General features: G+C 41.8%; 1 protein-coding gene across 1 annotated transcript in view; it reads left to right on the plus strand.

The window, feature by feature from the left end:
• The window catches only part of LOC142210842 (BAR/IMD domain-containing adapter protein 2-like), a 120,113-nt gene that overhangs the window by 32,490 nt on the left and 65,667 nt on the right, over positions 1-21,956 (plus strand). The window contains exons 3-4 of the mRNA XM_075280299.1: positions 11,214-11,289; positions 19,298-19,384. Coding sequence (XP_075136400.1) covers positions 11,214-11,289; positions 19,298-19,384 — 163 coding nt within the window. The remainder of the gene's footprint in view (positions 1-11,213; positions 11,290-19,297; positions 19,385-21,956) is intronic.

The raw sequence follows: 21,956 nt of genomic DNA on the forward strand, positions 1-21,956 counted from the left end.
TGTGGGTGCACGTAACCCCAATATATTCTTTGAATTCCCAGTCAGACACTGGCACTATATGGCAGTAGCAAGAAATGAGGGTATTTGTATTCCCAATATACTCTTTGAATTCCCAGTCAGACAATGGCACTGTATACCAGTAGTAAAAATTGTGGGTGCACGTAACCCCAATATATTCTTTGAATTACCAGTCAGAAACTGGCACTATATGGCAGTAGCAAGAAATGAGGGTATTTATAACCCCAATATATTCTTTGAATTCCCAGTCAGACAATGGCACTGTATACCAGTAGTAAAAATTGTGGGTGCACGTAACCCCAATATATTCTTTGAATTCCCAGTCAGAAACTGGCACTATATGGCAGTAGCAAGAAATGAGGGTATTTGTATTCCCAATATACTCTTTGAATTCCCAGTCAGACAATGGCACTGTATACCAGTAGTAAAAATTGTGGGTGCACGTAACCCCAATATATTCTTTGAATTCCCAGTCAGACACTGGCACTATATGGCAGTAGCAAGAAATGAGGGTATTTGTATTCCCAATATATTCTTTGAATTCCCAGTCAGACAATGGCACTGTATACCAGTAGTAAAAATTGTGGGTGCACGTAACCCCAATATATTCTTTGAATTACCAGTCAGAAACTGGCACTATATGGCAGTAGCAAGAAATGAGGGTATTTATAACCCCAATATATTCTTTGAATTCCCAGTCAGACAATGGCACTGTATACCAGTAGTAAAAATTGTGGGTGCACGTAACCCCAATATATTCTTTGAATTCCCAGTCAGAAACTAGCACTATATGGCAGTAGCAAGAAATGAGGGTATTTATAACCCCAATATATTCTTTGAATTCCCAGTCAGACAATGGCACTGTATACCAGTAGTAAAAATTGTGGGTGCACGTAACCCCAATATATTCTTTGAATTCCCAGTCAGAAACTGGCACTATATGGCAGTAGCAAGAAATGAGGGTATTTGTATTCCCAATATACTCTTTGAATTCCCAGTCAGACAATGGCACTGTATACCAGTAGTAAAAATTGTGGGTGCACGTAACCCCAATATATTCTTTGAATTCCCAGTCAGAAACTGGCACTATATGGCAGTAGCAAGAAATGAGGGTATTTGTATTCCCAATATACTCTTTGAATTCCCAGTCAGACAATGGCACTGTATACCAGTAGTAAAAATTGTGGGTGCACGTAACCCCAATATATTCTTTGAATTCCCAGTCAGACACTGGCACTATATGGCAGTAGCAAGAAATGAGGGTATTTGTATTCCCAATATACTCTTTGAATTCCCAGTCAGACAATGGCACTGTATACCAGTAGTAAAAATTGTGGGTGCACGTAACCCCAATATATTCTTTGAATTACCAGTCAGAAACTGGCACTATATGGCAGTAGCAAGAAATGAGGGTATTTATAACCCCAATATATTCTTTGAATTCCCAGTCAGACAATGGCACTGTATACCAGTAGTAAAAATTGTGGGTGCACGTAACCCCAATATATTCTTTGAATTCCCAGTCAGAAACTGGCACTATATGGCAGTAGCAAGAAATGAGGGTATTTGTATTCCCAATATACTCTTTGAATTCCCAGTCAGACAATGGCACTGTATACCAGTAGTAAAAATTGTGGGTGCACGTAACCCCAATATATTCTTTGAATTCCCAGTCAGACACTGGCACTATATGGCAGTAGCAAGAAATGAGGGTATTTGTATTCCCAATATATTCTTTGAATTCCCAGTCAGACAATGGCACTGTATACCAGTAGTAAAAATTGTGGGTGCACGTAACCCCAATATATTCTTTGAATTACCAGTCAGAAACTGGCACTATATGGCAGTAGCAAGAAATGAGGGTATTTGTATTCCCAATATATTCTTTGAATTCCCAGTCAGACAATGGCACTGTATACCAGTAGTAAAAATTGTGGGTGTATATAGCCCCAATTCTATTGCTAGGGGACTTGCAGGGTATTTCTGGGGTGAAGGTGGGGGGGCACACCGTTGGAACGGGTATCGGGGTATATATCGGGTATACGGGAATACACTGACAGTGTATTCCATTCAGGATCCTGGGAAAGCTGGGTTGCGGCGATTGAGCCCGTCAGTGCCACGTTACACTGACAAGCTTCTCCCTGGAATTTAGCTCTTATAAGAGCTGTTGGTTGTCTTCTCCTTCCTATCCTAGCCTGTCCCTGCCTACCCAGAATCTAAGCCCTAGCTAGCTGGACGGAAACCTCCGTCCTCGGTGAATTGCAAGCTCAGAATGACGCGAAGCTGGGCGTCGCTGTTCTTTTAAATTAGAGGTCACATGTTTTCGGCAGCCAATGGGTTTTGCCTACTTTTTTCAACGTCACCGGTGTCGTAGTTCCTGTCCCACCTACCCATCGCTGTTATTGGAGCAAAAAAGGCGCCAGGGAAGGTGGGAGGGGAATCGAGTAATGGCGCACTTTACCACGCGGTGTTCGATTCGATTCGAACATGCCGAACAGCCTAATATCCGATCGAACATGAGTTCGATAGAACACTGTTCGCTCATCTCTAATAGAAACCTATTACAGATATTGTGCAATATTATTTACTGACTGCAGCATTGGATTTACAGGCACAAGCTGTGTTGTTTGTAGTGGTGTCATGAAAGATTTCAAGGAAGAACGTCTGAGTCGTAGTGAACACATACAGGAAGATCTAGTTCATGCCAGCTGGTTCAAAGCTACAAAGACCACGGAACAAATAATGTCAGCTCAGAACATCTTTGCAAGTTTGAAGTTGTTTGAGACCCCTCAGGCTGTTATGAAGTTCAGCAAAATAATGTGAAATGAGCTGCAGCCATGGAAACATCTTCTGTGCCTCTGAGGTTCACAGCTCTGTTTTCCAGTACTTAGCATAAGTTGAGTGTTTTGCTGGATCTATTGTAATGCCCAGAACTCCATTGCTTTTTGCTAAGGAACTTCAGGGCTTTTGTTTATAATTATCGGGGATTAACAAGATACCATAGTAATTATGTGAATATTACCATATAAGAAATCCTAATAGGTTTAGGAAATATGCGCTGCTGCTTTAATTTCAGTGGAAGCGCCAAATATAAGTGAACACTGTACTCTGGCTATTTCTGGCACTCCCGCTGAAATAAAAGAAGCAGTGCACACACTTTATTCTGAATGGGGAGAGAAAGTCTCCCATTCTCTTTATAAGTGGTTGTCTGAGCGATTAGAGCCCCACCGATCTGCAAATTGACCCCGAACCTATGGATAGGATTTAATTGCTTTTGTGGGAAGGAAACCTTTAATACTTTGTTGGGCCATTCCCAGACAATGTAAGGTTTGATATTGGGCTGTACAGTTGAACAAGGTCATTTTGATGTTTTTGGTTTTCCTTATGATTTAAAAAAAGAAAACACAGAAGTTTGATAACAAATAGCTTCACCCAACCACTAACCATAAGTGGAGAAAAAGTTTTTGTGTTATGATTCACATTCTCCGAAAAAAAGACCATAAAATCTGCTGGGGTATGTAAACTTTTTAGCATAAGTGTATGTGGACAGGTTAAAGGTTATTCTTTTCTTAAAGAGGACCTTTCACCACTTCCATCAAGTACATCATTTAATAGGCACAGCTCTAATATTTCTGGTAAAGTTGGATTTGTGTATCTGAGTATTTACTATTAAGGCTGTGTTCACACAGAGGAATTTGCCACAGATTTGGGGACGGATTTTGTCCCCAAATCCAGAGCAGATTCCTCCCAGAATCCACCTCATATAGTTTTAAATGAAAGGCAAGGATCACAGTAGGATGCAGAAAAAAGAAGCGCTCTGCTCGATCTTTCCGTGGATTCCTCAGCTGATTCAGACACAGGGTCGGCTCGAGACTCCTTCCTGATTGAACCCACTCATCCGGGCCTAATCAGGAGCAGGAGGCCACGATGGAATGCTGATGCACTGAATCGGTATCCCGTCGTGGCTAGACTGCGGCGAAAATCCCAGTGACGGATAATGAAGAGAAATTCCTCTTCATTTTCCGCCGTGTGAACATATATACATGTTTTCCCTAGTCCCAACTTTCTCATTTTGCATACTAACTTATTATGTGGTACAGTATCAAAAGCCTTTGAAAAGTCCAGATATACTACATCTACCCATGTCAGTTTAGAGTATGTTCACATCTGCCTCTGTCACAGAATATGTTTAACATTGCAGGCACCATAATCCAGCATGCAGGTTCCAGTTTGATACATGGTCAATAACGTTTCACATAATTTAGGCTGGATTCACACCAGTGCTCAGGATTCTGTTCAGAGATTCTGTCTCCTATTCTGCTTAAAAATGTGGAGAGAAAAGTCTGGAAAACAGGACTTTTTTCTCCACATTTTTTGGAGAGAAACTGGATGGAAACCTAGCAGACCCCATTATAGTCTATGGGTCTACAGATTTCCAAGTGTACACGCTTTTTAAGCGAATTGGGTTTCTGTTTTTTAGGTCCCCAAATAGACCCGAAGAACAGAAATACAAGCCTAGGTGTGAACCTAAAGTTAGTCTCATTTCTTAGAACCTGTGATTCTGGAGCAAAATGTAATACACTTTACTTAAAAATGTGGCTGCTCTCTGCCATTAGAGATGGGATATTATTCACAGACAATAAGCAGCTTTAGTAACTGCGTTTGTAGATTCATTTTTTTCTGGGTTTTACAGAACAGTGTTGGTAATGGATAGGGGAGAAAGACAGACTGCTCCGTTTCGTACATGCCCTGCCTGAGAGAAAAATGTAAACTGTGCTATAGCCATAATGGGGATATTAGCTGCAGAAAACCTGATAGGGCATCATGTATGAAGGCATATACAGTCATAGAATGGACCGCCCAACAAAACCCTGGAGGTATTTAACATTTTCATGAAAACTCAGGTACCCTTTAAGTTTGCAATACCTGCAGAAAGAGGCATTTCTGCATCAGTGTCTTGTCTCTTGTCATGCCAATGACCACTCACCAAGCCAACCAGTACCTTGCTCTGTGTAGCACCCTGGAGTACTGCTAGGTTAAGTGTTTGTCTGTCTTGCCTCCAGGTTTTGTTGGTATGTCCCTTCTTCTATGTTCTGTGATATATGTTTTTATTTTGCTATTGTTTTTCCCACTCACAGATCAAAAACCTTACCTTGGTTCAGTAAAGGCCTATCACAGACCACGGAGTGGGGTTGTAGGAGGATATAGTCTCCACAGTGACCATTGAAGGCCAGTTCAGAGAGAGCAGCCACCCTGTAGAGTTCATACTGGACAGTGCAGGGAGAATACCAGCACTGGACCTCAAAGCTGCCAGTACAGTCTCTAGGAGGATTATTTATTGCCCTAGGCTCATGCAGGGACAGCCCTGAGACAGGGAATATTACTGAGCATTTCTGGTGGAAAATTTACCAGCCATGCCAGGAGGAGCAATGGAGGATCCTGACAGGAGGAACTTATTCAGACCTAATATCCAGGTAATCCTGTCAAGACTCCCTGCTCCACTTATATGCCCAACATCCCAGGTTGGAAGTGGCATGAAAGGAGGAGTAGGGGTGGACTTTATTACAGAGCCAAATACATCCCTGGGCAGCCTTCTAAAACCAAAGCAGGGGGATTGAACTGTGCACGCAATCCTAATCTGGAAGCTGCTGTTCTGTTGCTTAGTTGAGTTAATAAACTGTTACCTGGTTCCATTGCTCATCTGGACTCCTGACGCGTACCTGCATTACAATCAGGGCCTTTCCGAACACCACCACAACAGTTCAGAGAGGAGAGATCCCCCTTTCCAAATGGAAGTGCCCTGGGAGAATACTACTACTACTACCACCACCATCCGGCAGAGCTGCAGGACCCCCCTTGACTGTGTCCGTCCCTGGAGTGAGATTGGAGTGTATGTGGAGTGTGCATGGCCTAGTGGGTGGCACAGCATCTGCTACTACAACTCCCATCCTCTGGTCTCCTCCACTGGGTTGTGGCATCTGCACTTCGGTAAGAATTTCTGGTTTGGCTCATAACCCAAGTCATGTTAAAAGGTTTCCTGAAAGTCAGGAATTGAGTTATAGGGCGCTACTTTCCAATATGAGGAACTAAAGGAACAGTTTTTCCTTTTCCATCATGGAAAATTATTTACATGTTCTTCGACAGAATTCCTAGCAGAGCATGCATGGCCTTTATCTCTCTACACACCTGCAAAGGAAGTCTTCACAAGTAAACAAAGTACTGCACCTGACTAAAGATAGCTGAACCTCTGAAGATTTGTTTTATCTAGTGTTCGGGCAAGCCAAGAACCCCAAAACAGCTGTCTGCAGATGGAGTATCTTTTTTTTTTTTTTTTTTTGGAAGGGATTTTTTGGTTTGGGGAATACCCAAGTCATGTCACAAAGATTCTTGAAAGTCAGAAATTGACTGAAAAGATGGCACAAGAGGAGCAGTTTTCCTTTTTTTTTCTATCCAGAAAAACATGTTTGCATATCATTTTCTAGAATTCCTTGAAGGGTTTGCATGGTCTTTAAGTCCCCTTAAATCTCCAAAGATATAAATGAATACATGACAGGTTCTACTGAATTATTTTATACAACGCTGCAAATCTGTCCGGCTCCTGCTGCGCTATAACATACTGACTGCAGATTAGACTACATTTCTTTGGATGTAACTGATATATGTTGGTGATACTGTACTACATGCTATTAGATGAATTGTGATGTGGACTTAGTAAGATAGACTTGGCTTCCTTCATGTGTTACATGCCCATTGAAATAGCTGTTCTTTGTATACATTAATGTCTTTAAACGTTATGCTTTTACTATAGAGATTTTCAAAATTTTACTACAGTTTAGACCTATGTTTCAGTAAATTTAGACTCATGTGTCAGTTATGTCGCTGACAAAATAATGATTGGATTTGCTTGCAATTGTCTTAGTAGTTAGAAAAGTTCTTGCAAAGCAACTGAAAAGTGGGTCATAAAAATAACATGTATGATTTATCTGCCTTAAGGATTGATAGCAAATGTACAAAAAATATATATAAATCATGGCGATCACAGGATCCCAATGACCTCACAGGAAATATATACTTTAAACATTTGATCAGTTTGCACATAGACTTCTTCGTATACTTCTTTCCTCTTTGAGTCTTGGCTTTCCTACTCATTTTCTTTTTAGTAAAAACACATGATGTGTATGCATATTTCTCAGAAAATCTGCAGAGTTTTTCTCTGCTGACTTATTGCCCCTATTATACCTATATACCTATTATACCTATACGGAAACGTTTCTATTAGAGATGAGCGAACACTGTTCGGACCTCCGATCCGAACAGCACACAGCCATAGAAATGAATGGAAACACCTGTGACGCTGACTTTGCCAGCGTCCGGCCGGCGTCACAGGTGCTTCCATTCATTTCTATGGGTGCGTGCTGTTCGGATCGGCTGATCCGAACAGTGTTCGCTCATCTCTAGTTTCTATAAGTATAATTGGCATGCTGCATTTTCACAACGTGGGGCCTTAATGAGGTTATGAATGGTTAAGGAACGTTAGGTCATACTGAATGCACTTGGACACACAAATCATCAGGATTGGCTGCTGTCAAGTCTTTTTGTAGTTTCTGACTAATGGGAGACAAGTCAGGAGATACTATAGTACGTATAGGACTTGAAAGCAGCTTACAGTAGCACAAGCAACATGGATGGTGTCTTGTTGAAAAGATCCAGAGATACTTTAGAGTAATGGCCGTACCACTGGTTCCATGTCTAAATCAATGTAACACCAAGGCTAGAGAGGTCTAAATATCGTACATTATGCCACCCCACACCATAATCCTGGGTGTGACAATGTTCCCTTATGAAAGCCTCTTCATATTGTTGCCCATGTGGTCTTCAGACCAATCTCAGGATATCATTGCATTATACACAAGGATTCATCGCTGAAGAGGATAAACTCCATTCCAGCCTCCTTACATACTCTTCTGACCTCTTCCGGCCCCTGGATGATGTCACCATGCTGGGCATAGCCTGTGATTTTTAAAATAAAACCAGATGCGTATTTGGATCAATTTATACTATTAAATAAACAGATCCATTAAACAGATCTGCTGAACACACAGCAGAAACATGATATGAATGAAGCCTTGGCGACACCTGCTACTTCCGCCATTTGCATAATCTTATGTCTTGTCCTTCTTAGTGTTGCAATTTCAATGTTGATGAGTGTATATGAGGTCAACACAATGATCTGACACATGATTTATTCTTTATAAGAAATTTACCAAATGTCCTAGATAGACATATAAATACTAGAGATGAGCGAACACTAAAATGTTCGAGGTTCGAAATTCGATTCGAACAGCCGCTCACTGTTCGAGTGTTCGAATGGGTTTCGAACCCCATTATAGTCTATGGGGAACATAAACTCGTTAAGGGGGAAACCCAAATTCGTGTCTGGAGGGTCACCAAGTCCACTATGACACCCCAGGAAATGATACCAACACCCTGGAATGACACTGGGACAGCAGCGGAAGCATGTCTGGGGGCATAAAAGTCACTTTATTTCATGGAAATCCCTGTCAGTTTGCGATTTTCGCAAGCTAACTTTTCCCCATAGAAATGCATTGGCCAGTGCTGATTGGCCAGAGTACGGAACTCGACCAATCAGCGCTGGCTCTGCTGGAGGAGGCGGAGTCTAAGATAGCTCCACACCAGTCTCCATTCAGGTCCGACCTTAGACTCCGCCTCCTCCGGCAGAGCCAGCGCTGATTGGCCGAAGGCTGGCCAATGCATTCCTATGCGAATGCAGACTTAGCAGTGCTGAGTCAGTTTTGCTCAACTACACATCTGATGCACACTCGGCACTGCTACATCAGATGTAGCAATCTGATGTAGCAGAGCCGAGGGTGCACTAGAACCCCTGTGCAAACTCAGTTCACGCTAATAGAATGCATTGGCCAGCGCTGATTGGCCAATGCATTCTATTAGCCCGATGAAGTAGAGCTGAATGTGTGTGCTAAGCACACACATTCAGCACTGCTTCATCAAGCCAATACAATGCATTAGCCAGTGCTGATTGGCCAGAGTACGGAATTCGGCCAATCAGCGCTGGCTCTGCTGGAGGAGGCGGAGTCTAAGATCGCTCCACACCAGTCTCCATTCAGGTCCGACCTTAGACTCCGCCTCCTCCGGCAGAGCCAGCGCTGATTGGCCGAAGGCTGGCCAATGCATTCCTATGCGAATGCAGACTTAGCAGTGCTGAGTCAGTTTTGCTCAACTACACATCTGATGCACACTCGGCACTGCTACATCAGATGTAGCAATCTGATGTAGCAGAGCCGAGGGTGCACTAGAACCCCTGTGCAAACTCAGTTCACGCTAATAGAATGCATTGGCCAGCGCTGATTGGCCAATGCATTCTATTAGCCCGATGAAGTAGAGCTGAATGTGTGTGCTAAGCACACACATTCAGCACTGCTTCATCAAGCCAATACAATGCATTAGCCAGTGCTGATTGGCCAGAGTACGGAATTCGGCCAATCAGCGCTGGCCAATGCATTCTATTAGCCCGATGAAGTAGAGCTGAATGTGTGTGCTAAGCACACACATTCAGCACTGCTTCATCAAGCCAATACAATGCATTAGCCAGTGCTGATTGGCCAGAGTACGGAATTCGGCCAATCAGCGCTGGCCAATGCATTCTATTAGCCCGATGAAGTAGAGCTGAATGTGTGTGCTAAGCACACACATTCAGCACTGCTTCATCAAGCCAATACAATGCATTAGCCAGTGCTGATTGGCCAGAGTACGGAATTCGGCCAATCAGCGCTGGCTCTGCCGGAGGAGGCGGAGTCTAAGGTCGGACCTGAATGGAGACTGGTGTGGAGCGATCTTAGACTCCGCCTCCTCCAGCAGAGCCAGCGCTGATTGGTCGAGTTCCGTACTCTGGCCAATCAGCGCTGGCCAATGCATTCTATTAGCCCGATGAAGTAGAGCTGAATGTGTGTGCTTAGCACACACATTCAGCTCTACTTCATCAGGCTAATAGAATACATTGGCCAATCAGCGCTGGCCAATGCATTCTATTAGCTTGATGAAGCAGAGTGTGCACAAGGGTTCAAGCGCACCCTCGGCTCTGATGTAGCAGAGCTGAGGGTGCACAAGGGTTCAAGTGCACCCTCGGCTCTCCTACATCAGAGCCGAGGGTGCGCTTGAACCCTTGTGCAGCCTCGGCTCTGCTACATCAGAGCCGAGGGTGCGCTTGAACCCTTGTGCACACTCTGCTTCATCAAGCTAATAGAATGCATTGGCCAGCACTGATTGGCCAGAGTACGGAATTCGGCCAATCAGCGCTGGCCAATGCATCCCTATGGGAAAAAGTTTATCTCACAAAAATCACAATTACACACCCGATAGAGCCCCAAAAAGTTATTTTTAATAACATTCCCCCCTAAATAAAGGTTATCCCTAGCTATCCCTGCCTGTACAGCTATCCCTGTCTCATAGTCACAAAGTTCACATTCTCATATGACCCGGATTTGAAATCCACTATTCGTCTAAAATGGAGGTCACCTGATTTCGGCAGCCAATGACTTTTTCCAATTTTTTTCAATGCCCCCAGTGTCGTAGTTCCTGTCCCACCTCCCCTGCGCTGTTATTGGTGCAAAAAAGGCGCCAGGGAAGGTGGGAGGGGAATCGAATTTTGGCGCACTTTACCACGTGGTGTTCGATTCGATTCGAACATGGCGAACACCCTGATATCCGATCGAACATGTGTTCGATAGAACACTGTTCGCTCATCTCTAATAAATACTATGTCGGCATTTCCAGTGGACCTATCACCAAGTACAAATGCTAAATCACACACATCATTTCATGGGCGCTGTGCTCCCAAAAAGGTTACAGACCACTTGGCAAATAAAGCTAATTTACATATAACCTACTTTTGGGCCATATCTTTTGAACAGGTGGACGTATTAAAAAAAAAAAGTCATCACAGGCCTAGTGGCAATGAAATATTGTATGCCATATAACGCTTTGTACTCAGTGACCAGTTCTGTTAAAAAATGACCTGGATGCTTATATAATAAGAAATGCCATTGACGGTTACAACCTTGTGAGTTGATCTAGAAAGGCTGAACATGATGGACCAACCTGTATAACTATAATCTTTGTTTTTCGGCTCTCAAGTGACATTTTCTTCTCTTTCACAGGTTATATTAGACCAATTCAACCCAAGTCTTAAGAACTTCGTAACCATGGGGAAACATTATGAAAAAGCACTTTCTGGTATTTATTATTACTATTATTATTACTATTATTATTATTATTATTTGCTGGATATTTAATACACCTATAATAAATAATAGTTGTAATGTTATTAGTTGCAAACTGCAATATAGTTCATTTCCATGAGTTTTACTTGTGTTACTAGAATATATACAGCGCTGTGCAAAGCTTCTGAGGGCTCGTTCACATCTGCGCCCGGTCTCCGTTCATACAGGTTTCCGTTTCCTGCACAAAACAGAGAAGGAGGCGGAAAGCTGCAGGACTCTTTCATACCCATTCATTTGAATGGGTTTGAAAGATGTCCGGCCGTGAGCGCCTGTGAGCTCTCCTCCGCTAAACCGTTTTTTTTAAAACCGGACACAGAGTACACATCTCTTCTTCTAGGTACACTTATATACAGTTATTGAAAGAACTGAGCAGGAAAGCTATTCCCTACATATTGGAGAATGAAACACAGATCTTGTGTAGATGTAGGCTTGCTCAATTACTTCTGTCTCTTCATGTAATCCCAGGCAGATGATGTTGAGATCAGGGGTCTGTAGCGGCCAAGTCATCACTTCCAGGACAGCTTATTTATTTTTTTTATGCTGAAGATAGTTAGAAGATAGTTCCTGTCAGCAGGAAAATCTTTATCAAATTAATGACAGTATTTTGTAGTGTGGCTTCTACACTTTCCATAGATGCCCTTTTAATTCCACATTGCAGCTCCATTTTCCTGAATATCAGCATTTTATTCTTATGTAAAACATCTTTAGGGTATGTCTTCTCCTGCTTCATTCTCTGCTCCAGATGACTACCCCTAACGGCAGATAAATTGTGACATAGTAAGAGACGTCACTCAAGCTGAGCTGTCAGAAGGGCAGTGTCAGGTAGGAGCAGACATATTCACACCTTTGTTTTTTGCTCTCTGTCTTTTAATAGCTGTAGTTTTTTTTTAGTTTTTTTTTAGCTCACAAAGCCATATGAGGGACTTTATAAGACAAATTGCACTTTCTAATGATGCCATTTAATATTCCTGGAAAAAACACCAAATCCATATTCTAATACCAATAATTATTTTATATTTCTGTAACGGGGTTGTTCAAAAGTTGTTTTTGTGGAACAAGTTTCTGTTGTAGCTGTCTCTGATCACAGACACAGCAGGCATCCACCAGCCATGACACCCGCTCAGTGCCTGATCAATCTTTAAACATGCGTCCACTCATGGTTCAAGAACCAAGAGGTTTGTTTTTAAGATATAAAATTCTAACAAGGAGTATGGAATATTCTTGTAGATAACCTCGCAGCACGTTAAAACTAAGCACAAGAGTTGTACTTTTTTCTTTTTTTTTGAGATGTGCTCCAATTGAGTTTTTATGGGAAAAAGCTGACATCTATATAAAATGTGGCAGTAGTATATGAATTCCATTGCTTGTGCTTCAGATATTGGAAAATGTGAGCATTACAAAGAGTTTGGCAATGGAAATCTTAGCAATATCCAAAGGGTGTTGGAAGTATGTTAAGAAAAACTAGGATTTAAGGATGATTGAGAGAGGCGAGGTTAAAAGTCACACATAGAACATCCTGAAATGAAAATACTATTTGTAAATGTATTATGTTGAGTTGTCCCCTTATAGGGACCCTCTTAAAAAGAAGCCTTCCAGTATACTGTATATTTTTGCTTTCTATTTGAAAAATGGGCCTGTGTGTAGTGAACAACTTACTGACTACTACAAATTCTATTCACTGTGAAATACTGACTTTTTTTCTTCTCCTCTGATCCACACAATATTTCTTATATGAACAGGAGATCAGACTCAACATGCAGGCAGTGACATTGTTCTAATATACTTGCATTGTGAGTTCATACAGGAAACTCAGAGGAGTAGAGAGAAGGGCATTTTACCTTAATGACGATTAATGGTGATTATTTAGGCCACGTCCTATTTAAAAAACCAGACCCTTTTAGTGTTGTGTTGGGTGAACCTCACAAGTTTCATCTCGCAAGTTTGCCTGGCAGTTTAGTTCAGACTGAAACAGACCCCAGAGTATCATAGCAGTTCTGGTTTGGAAATTTTCAGTACAAACAAAAGTACAGGCAAAAGCCAAACAAATCACATTTGTTATCTGGATTGACAATTGGTTTTGTTTTTTTTAGATAAATTGCTCACTGCTACTTTACCGTATAGAAAATTGCGATTATAAGTGTAATAAGATGTACATAACAGCACTTTACACCATTAGCTTCTCATATATGTTCATCAACCGTTCTGTATATTCGCAATCCAAAAAAAACCTTCTGCAGGTTGACACACACTTGTCTGGATTTGGGTTGGATTGCATCTGCTCTGGCTATATGTAGTCACAAATTGTGGGCATACAGTATGTAAGTAAAGGTCCCTTTACCATGAGATGTTCTGTCAACATGATTAAAGTCTAGTTTGACATCTGCACATGTATATATTAGGAAACTGTAAAACAATTGCATGACATGGAAAGTCTATTGCTAGAATTCCACCCTTGATAAATATTTGCAGTCATCAAAGTTAGAGGGGAATAAAATTCTCTGAGGCTTCCTTATGAGGTGTTAATTTCCTCACAGTCTTGTGTCATACAATAAGAAAGAGCCTGGAGATAAAGGAGATGATTCCTATAAAATTATACTATTGAAATGCTATGTATGCAGTTCTCTAATATATACTTTAAAGTGGCTTGTCTTTGAATGAAAATTCTGAATTACATAAGTATGTCTAGTTCTTCCATGGCACTTACCCATAGCTAGCTATACACAAACGTGTTGAGATCTGTCTTTAATTCTTTTGCTAGTTAGTTACTAAGCCTTGGGGTATTAAATGCAGGTTGTCTGCCAGTTTGTTGTAAGCACTACTCACACTGATTCTATTCACTATTCACTAGCTCCTGGACATGGGTTGCAATACGGAAATTACTGTAATTATTGCTCATAAAAGTTTTAGACGAGTGCTTATGACTAGGAATTATTTAACCCAGGGCTGTTTTAACAGATTGGTGGGCCCAATTATAGATGAGCGAGTACTGTTCGGATCAGCCGATCCGAACAGCACACTCGCATAGAAATGAATGGACGTAGCCGGCACCCGGGGGATTAAGCGGCCGGCTGCCGTCAAAGCGGAAATACCAGGTGCATCCATTCATTTCTATGGAGGGTGCTGTTCGGATCGGCTGATCCGAACACTACTCGCTCATCTCTAGGCCCAATGCAAAGAATTGATAAATGCCCCCCCCCCTTCTGCTCTTAGAAATACTTGACCTTCACAAGTTATAATGCACTGTCAGTGGCTTCTACATGGTATAATGCCATTTAGTGGCCCTCATACAATATAATGTCCCTCAGTTGCTCATCACACTATAAAATGCCCCAGCATAGTCATCATACATTAACAGGTGCCCCCAGTAGGTCCTCATACATTAACCTGTCCCACCCCAGTGACCTATCAAACATTATATTATAATGTCCCCCTCCACGTTGCCCCCACAGTATAATTTCCATTTTCCATGTTGCCTCCCCCCCCTCCCCCCGTATAATATCCTTTTTCCAGGTTGTCCACACAGTATCATGTCCCTTTTCCAGATTGCCTCACATTATCATGTCCCGCTTCCAGGTTTCCCCCACAGTCTCATGTCCCTTGCTCCCTCACAGTATAATATCCTTTTTCCAAGTTGAGTCCACAGTATCATGTCCCCTTTGCAGGTTGCCCTCACGATGTAAAGTCCTCTTTCCAGGTTGTCCCTCCCATATCATGTTCCCTTTCCAGTTTGCCCACTCATATCATGTCCCCTTTCCAAGTTGCTTCCATAGTATTTTATTCCCTTTGCAGGTTATTCCCACAGTATAATTCCCCTTTCCAGGTTGCTCCCCTGTTTATTGTCGCCTTTCCATGTTGCCCCCCGATATCAACAAATTAAAAAAAAATCCATCTGATACCCATTCCCATGTTGTCTTCCATCTCTGCTGCTGGCAACTTCAGGGAGAAACAGATGTGATGTAAGTGACGTTATTACATCACGCCTTCTGCTCCTCAACAGTACCATGGGAGCAGAGATAGCAGAGCCAAATGGTGATGCAGGGAGCAGACATTGTACTTCATCTGTGCCCAGACGCAGATGAGTTGAAGTTGTGGAGTATCTGGGCGGCCCGGAATAGTAGGACAGCATTTTAAATGCAGAACTGTCCTGCTGTCCTGCTGTCCCAAGGGGGCTTAATGATTGGAGGTCCAGGGAAGGTGAGGGAACATAGAAAACACAGTTACTTACCTCTCCTGGCTCTGGAAGGCTTCAGGTCTACTTGTATGATGTCCCAGATGTCACGTGGGCCAGGCTTTCTTCCTTATGCGTCGCAACGCCAGCCCCAGCTCAAGTGACATCTGCGCTATCATTGAAGATGGCCGACACCTGTGGGGAGTGCTCCGGAGCCTGAGAGAGGTAAGCAACGGTGTTTTTTTATGTTTGTATCCTCCCCTGGGTCTCTGATTATTATACTCTGGGTTCTGAAAAGACCCCAGAGTATAATAATTGTTCATGATTGGGCCACAATGGGGAATAATACTGTGTGCAGGGGCCACTATAGGGCATAATACTGTGTGCAGAGGCCACTAAGGGGCATAATACTGTGTACAGGGGCCACTATGGGACATAATATTGTGTGCAGGGGCCATTATGGGGCATAATACTGTCTGCAGGGGCCACTATGGGGAATAATACTGTGTGCAGGGGACACTATTGGGGATAATACTGTGTTTAGGGGACACTATGCGGCATAATAGTGCGTGCAAGAATGGTGAGGGCGGTGTCGGTCGGGTTCTTCAGAGGGAAGGCGGTCATGGGGGGAGAGGAGGCAGCCACTGCAAACACCCCATCCCTGGTGTGACTGAAATCTCCCTTGTAAGGTCAGGAAGTGAGGAGAGACAGAACTCTAAGGGATATGTCAGTTATACCCAGGAGATGTGATCAGTAAGCAACAATGTGACAATGTCAAAACTGGTCCTGCCCATTGTAACTAACTTAATTTTCATATGACTCTTTTTGCTTTTAAACATTTATAACTTCACTTTGCTACAACAGTATATAAGTAAAGAAGGGGCACCAATAGAATGGACATTACTTGATCTTGTATATGATGGGGCAGGATTATGGTAGAAAAACCACCTGACAGATTCCCTTAAAAAAAATTAAATAAATAAATTCAACAGTACAGGATGCTTTGGATGTTACGCATTTAGAGTGTGAGTTAGGCAATTATTAGACCACATTTTATTAGTATACAATGCAGAAATCCAGTTAATTCCATTAGATAATTACAGGTCACACGTAAGTGCTGGTGTTAGGACTCAAGGAACCTGGGCAGATGCTCGGCTGGGAATTTTATTAACATAGCTTTATAGTCAGTTTCATCCATTCCTTACCTTCGCAATCCTGCTTGCTAATGTTTTTGCCCTCTGTGGCTGCTGTCCATGTGATATGTACTTCTGTACCTGTCCTGCTGGTATGTGAGAGCTAACAGATAAGTTAAAATCTTATCTTAGTAATGATGAACTCCTGCAGCAAATCTTTCTTTGTTTAAGTTTTGTTTCAAAGATATTGTCAGGGGCATGAAACCAAATTCAGGCTTTCATTGATCTTTCACATGATAGAAACCAATAACACCCATTGAGATATAATGGGGTCCATCAAGTACCATCAGGGAATTTGTCATTTACAAGATAAAATAGTAATACCTGCTGTGGTTTTTTTTTCCATAAAATATGTTGCAATCGAAAAAATAAAGTAGCATCAGAAAAGCTGTGTGTGATGATCTGTAGGAATCACATCATTTACTGAATTTAATTAATTGTGCCTCATATTATGTCTAAAAGGAGGCTACTGAGACTGTGTTACCCAAGGGCCCACTAAAACCTGGAGCAGGTCCTTCATATACTATATATATACACAGAGACAATACTGTAAGAATCATTTTACAAAGATTTAATTACACTGCAGAAACGAATTCCTAACAAATGGTGACTTATAATGAGAAACCTGCACTGTCAGGAAGCTGTATGTCTGCCAGATGGTTCTGAAGGGATGAATCATGTTCTTGTGTGTTAACAATTATTGGTCATGTCCTGTCATCATTTCATCATTCTAAGGCCCCTTGCACATGACAGTCTACTAGGTCAATGTGCTATCTGGGTTATTACATGGTCCTGTGTGCGTGCCAACAGTCTGGGCCACAAAAATCAGGATAGGTTCTGTTTCTGTCGGTTTTATGACTGTGCTTCAACATATCCTATTCATTGAATAAATGGGCCATGGAAACACAGGAGGCACATGGATGACATCCGTGTGCTGTGTCCGTGTATCGGCTGTGACACAATGGATCAGATTTACCAATAATTGGGTAACATCACACCACTTATAAGTTGGCTTAAAAGTCCTTGGCGCATTTTATTGGGACATGTCCCCTTTGCACAAGTGTAAAAGTGTCTAAAAAATTTGCTAAATTGCATTATTTCCCTACTTGGCAAATGTTCCCTGTAATTGTGTGAAAAAGTTTTCCTTCATTAGTACACTGTCTACCAATAAGTATTTGGACACCTGTGGTAGAATAGAAAAGCAACCTTTATTTATATTCAATAGTTGGTAGAACCCAGCAGATGCTTCCTTATGGATGGTATTGATCGACACAATACTCCCGGATGCCTGTTGAAACTCCTGGTGTATGTGAGCCATTGGTTGGATGCAGTTTCTCTGGCCAGCGCTCGTCGGTCTCTATCTCCCAGTTTTGGGGTCTGCCAACTCGGGGCACATTCCGACAATCACCGTTCACTTCCACTTCCTAATCACATCGGCCACTGTCGGTTTTGGGTAATTTAGTTGGCTTGCTATGTCCCTTAAGGATCGACCATTTCTGTGGTACCCCACAATTACCCCTTTCTCGAAATCGAACAACTCTACATTTCGTGGCATCTTGCATGTGACTAATGCCAATGCTGTTTCCTATTTAACGGTGGAAGGTGAGACGTACATCATGACCAGATATCTTCATTTACTTATTGGTAGACAGTGTAGTTTAAGCCTGGCATGGTGTTGGGGAGATTGCTGTCTGAATGTTCAGACCCGTTTGGACAAATTTATTAATACTGATATATCATACACCAGACTTAATAAAGGACTTGACTGGCAGAGGGAAAGAGAGATTTATGACAAGACTGTGGCCTCTTCATAGATCCATTCGATGTTCCTGTGCAAGAATGGAAATCTGTGGCAGTTAGGAACTGGTGTCGATTTCCATTATATCTCTAACCAGAAAACTCACATCCATTTTTACACATTGTTGCAAAGCTGATGTGGATTGGGGCTTGTGGCACAAGTTTGGCATATGAAATATCATTCCTCTACCTCAGACAACTGGCATAAAGGGATTGATGAAATCCCCCCATTGTTATCAGTGTGTAGACTATTAAATATACACTTTATACAGTTGATGTCAAAGAATGGAGCTGGTGAAGGGGAATGTATTACTGCTTAGCAATAATCTGCCATTTAGGATCTGTGGGAAGCTAAAGACCACCCTATGTGCACTATAGTGCCTGCTATTATTGGTTGTCACTTAACGACTGTTACCCAGAAAATTAGGAAATTTAGCCAAATAAAATATTTAAACATGGTAAATTCGGGGGCTTTCAGACATTAAAGGGGTTATTTGGTTTCTTACAATATTAGATCTGCGGGGTCCGACACCTAAGACCTTGTACCAAGACAGAGCAGTTTGCAATATTGTTTACATACCGTGATCTGTGCTGCTCACTTGCTGTATAGACTGTAGCAGTGAGTGTTGGTACTGTACCGCTGCCTCATAGATTTCAGTGGAGCCAAAGGATAAGTTATCAATGTTAGAAACCAGATAATCCCTTTAACTTAATTATATGCAAAGTGAAATGTGTTCCTGCAGTAGTATCACCACAGACAAAACTACACTTTATACTTAAAATCTTTTGCTTTCTTCTAACAGGTGTCACTGTAGCAGCCAAAGGCTATTTTGATGCCTTAGTGAAATTGGGAGAACTGGCGAGCATTAGCCAGGGGTCTAAGGAGCTGGGTGAGTTGCATGTATTCAGTTATCAGTTCAATATCATTCCAGCTTCTGTATGTCGCTCACTCTTGCTTTTGGTTCCTTTATGTTTTACAAGTATACTGTGTAGGACCCTTCAAGATCAGGGATTCATGACCAAGTTGATTAAACAGGAAGCTTTGCCTTCCTGCGGAGTGCCAGAAATTCCTGTTAACTGTCTCTTCTCGCACATAACTGCTTGGATGTAGAATATAGTGTGTCTCCTGCAGGGGAAAGTAAAATGAAGCGTCCATCAGCGTCTGCTCTGTTCCTTCCTTGACAACTCTGCCAGCTCCCGGCTTTCTTAATTTAAATCACATTCCCCATGTTGCTGCCCTGGCAACCTGCTCAGTGCTAGAATAGATTGTAAGAGGTGCACAGACAGTCGGTGCCTGGATTTCCCGTGGCCTCCCTCTTCATGCCAGGGTTACTTATTTCCATTAACACCTTTTGTTGCCCAAACGACCTTCATATTGATACAAAACACTTTGCTTTAAATCACGGTTTCTCTGTGGCTATCTATTACTGGGGAACCAGGCAACATTCACACAGAGTCTGGTCTGTTCATTATATTACAGCTTCACGCTCTAGGCTGATAGAAGATATAATGGCTGGTTCTGTAATGATAGTAAGGTTCTATAGGAGGACTTGTAAGAACAGAGTAACAGATCATTCCTAAAATATAAGCCTGTTCATACAGCACATTGTTAGAAGCATTTTACATTCAGTATATAAAATTACACATCTAAAAACCTACAAATAAACTTCTGACAATGCAGCAAAAATGAAGTATGAGCGAAGAAACACTGCTGCATGGCTGCACTGGGCTCCTAATCTAACATAGGGTAACATAGGAATTATGTTTGTGTATTCCTGTGCTTTTAAGGGTTTTGTTCAGGTTCTTTAGTTCTCTCACACACTTTAAAAGCAAATAGCTGATAGCTTAACCATAGAAAATTATATATATATATATATATATATATATATATATATTATATTATATGAAATTGGTCTGAGAAATTGAAACTATATTGTAAACCCTATTGAGAACACAGAGTTGTAGGAATGCAGAGATAGAGCAGAATAGTTGGAGGGTTATGCTACAGCTAAACAGAATATCCTTGGCATTCATATCACTGACGTCTAAAGATAGCGTTATAATAATAATCATCATCATAATGATAATTGTAATTGGACCCAATACAAATTCTATAGCAGTGCCCACCAATAATCATGTATTATTTATAGTACTGGACTTCTAAAATAGGGAAGGAGAACCTTTTTGGCCCCCTTAGGCTCCAAGGCCTAGGAGCATTTGTAACCTTTGTCTCCTTATATTAACCCATTATTTAGAGGATTCCTGTTTTTGAATCCAGCATGTAAATAATGTAGGGTCTCTCCGGTAGAAAGTCTAGTCACTGTTAACTTTGGAATAGGATACGACTAAAATTTTGAAATGTATATTTTATTGTTCAATAATGGAACACAATGGATACAAATATGTACACGCCATTCACAACATACCTCTAATGTACATACTGAGAGTTGTAGTTTACAGAATGCATGTTCTGGCATAGGCATTAGGTATTAATTCAATCTTCTTGAACCCCATCGTCAGACAATCATGATATTCCAGATAATGGACACAGCTACGTTACGTATGGCTACTCACATAGCTTTTGCAACTAAATAGAAACTAAAAGATTGAGTTAACTCAATAAAGGATTGTTGGTTTCAGCACTAGTAGCACACATCCATCTAGCCAAGGGTGCTCAGTGCTAGAATTAGATACTGTAAATGGAGAATTCTGACTGGCTGATTTTTGTTTTTAATTGACCATACCCCTTGCCCCAAGAAAATCTATCACCAGAATGAAGGATATTCAGCTAGCAACACAGTGAGATAGGATAGGCTGAATGGAATGCCTTTAACCCACTATACTCCGCTCAGTCGGCCTCAAGGACACTGCGCTCTCCTGGTTCTCCTCTTATCTCTCAGACCGCACTTTCAGTGTATCATTTACTGGCTCTGTTTCTTCCCCTCCTTCCCTTGCTGTTGGGGTTCCTCAAGGCTCAGTCCTAGGCCCCCTGCTCTTTTCTCTCTACACAGCCCCCATTGGACAAACCATCACCAGATTTGGCTTCCGGTACCATCTTTATGCTGATGACATCCAATTATACAGATCTTCCTGTGACATCACCCCTGCACTGATACAGAACACCAGCGACTGTCTTTCTGCTGTCTCTAATATCATGTCCTCACTCTATCTGAAACTAAATATCTCTAAGACTGAACTACTGCTGTTTCCACCATCTAATAGATCTATCCCTGATACATACATTACAGTCTCAGGCCCTACTATAACTCATAGGCAGCATGCCCGCTGCCTCGGGGTTATGTTTGACTCAGACCTTTCCTTCACCCCCCATATTGAATCACTCACACACTCATGGTAAAAAATATGCAAATCTATTCTCCAGGATGTAATTAGGAGAACAGTGCACTCTGTACACCACCCTATAGAGGGCAGCATCATTAACATCATGAACGACTCAGTTAT

The sequence above is a fragment of the Leptodactylus fuscus genome, chromosome 6 (genome assembly GCF_031893055.1).
Source record: "Leptodactylus fuscus isolate aLepFus1 chromosome 6, aLepFus1.hap2, whole genome shotgun sequence".
NCBI classification, from domain to species: Eukaryota; Metazoa; Chordata; class Amphibia; order Anura; family Leptodactylidae; genus Leptodactylus; species Leptodactylus fuscus.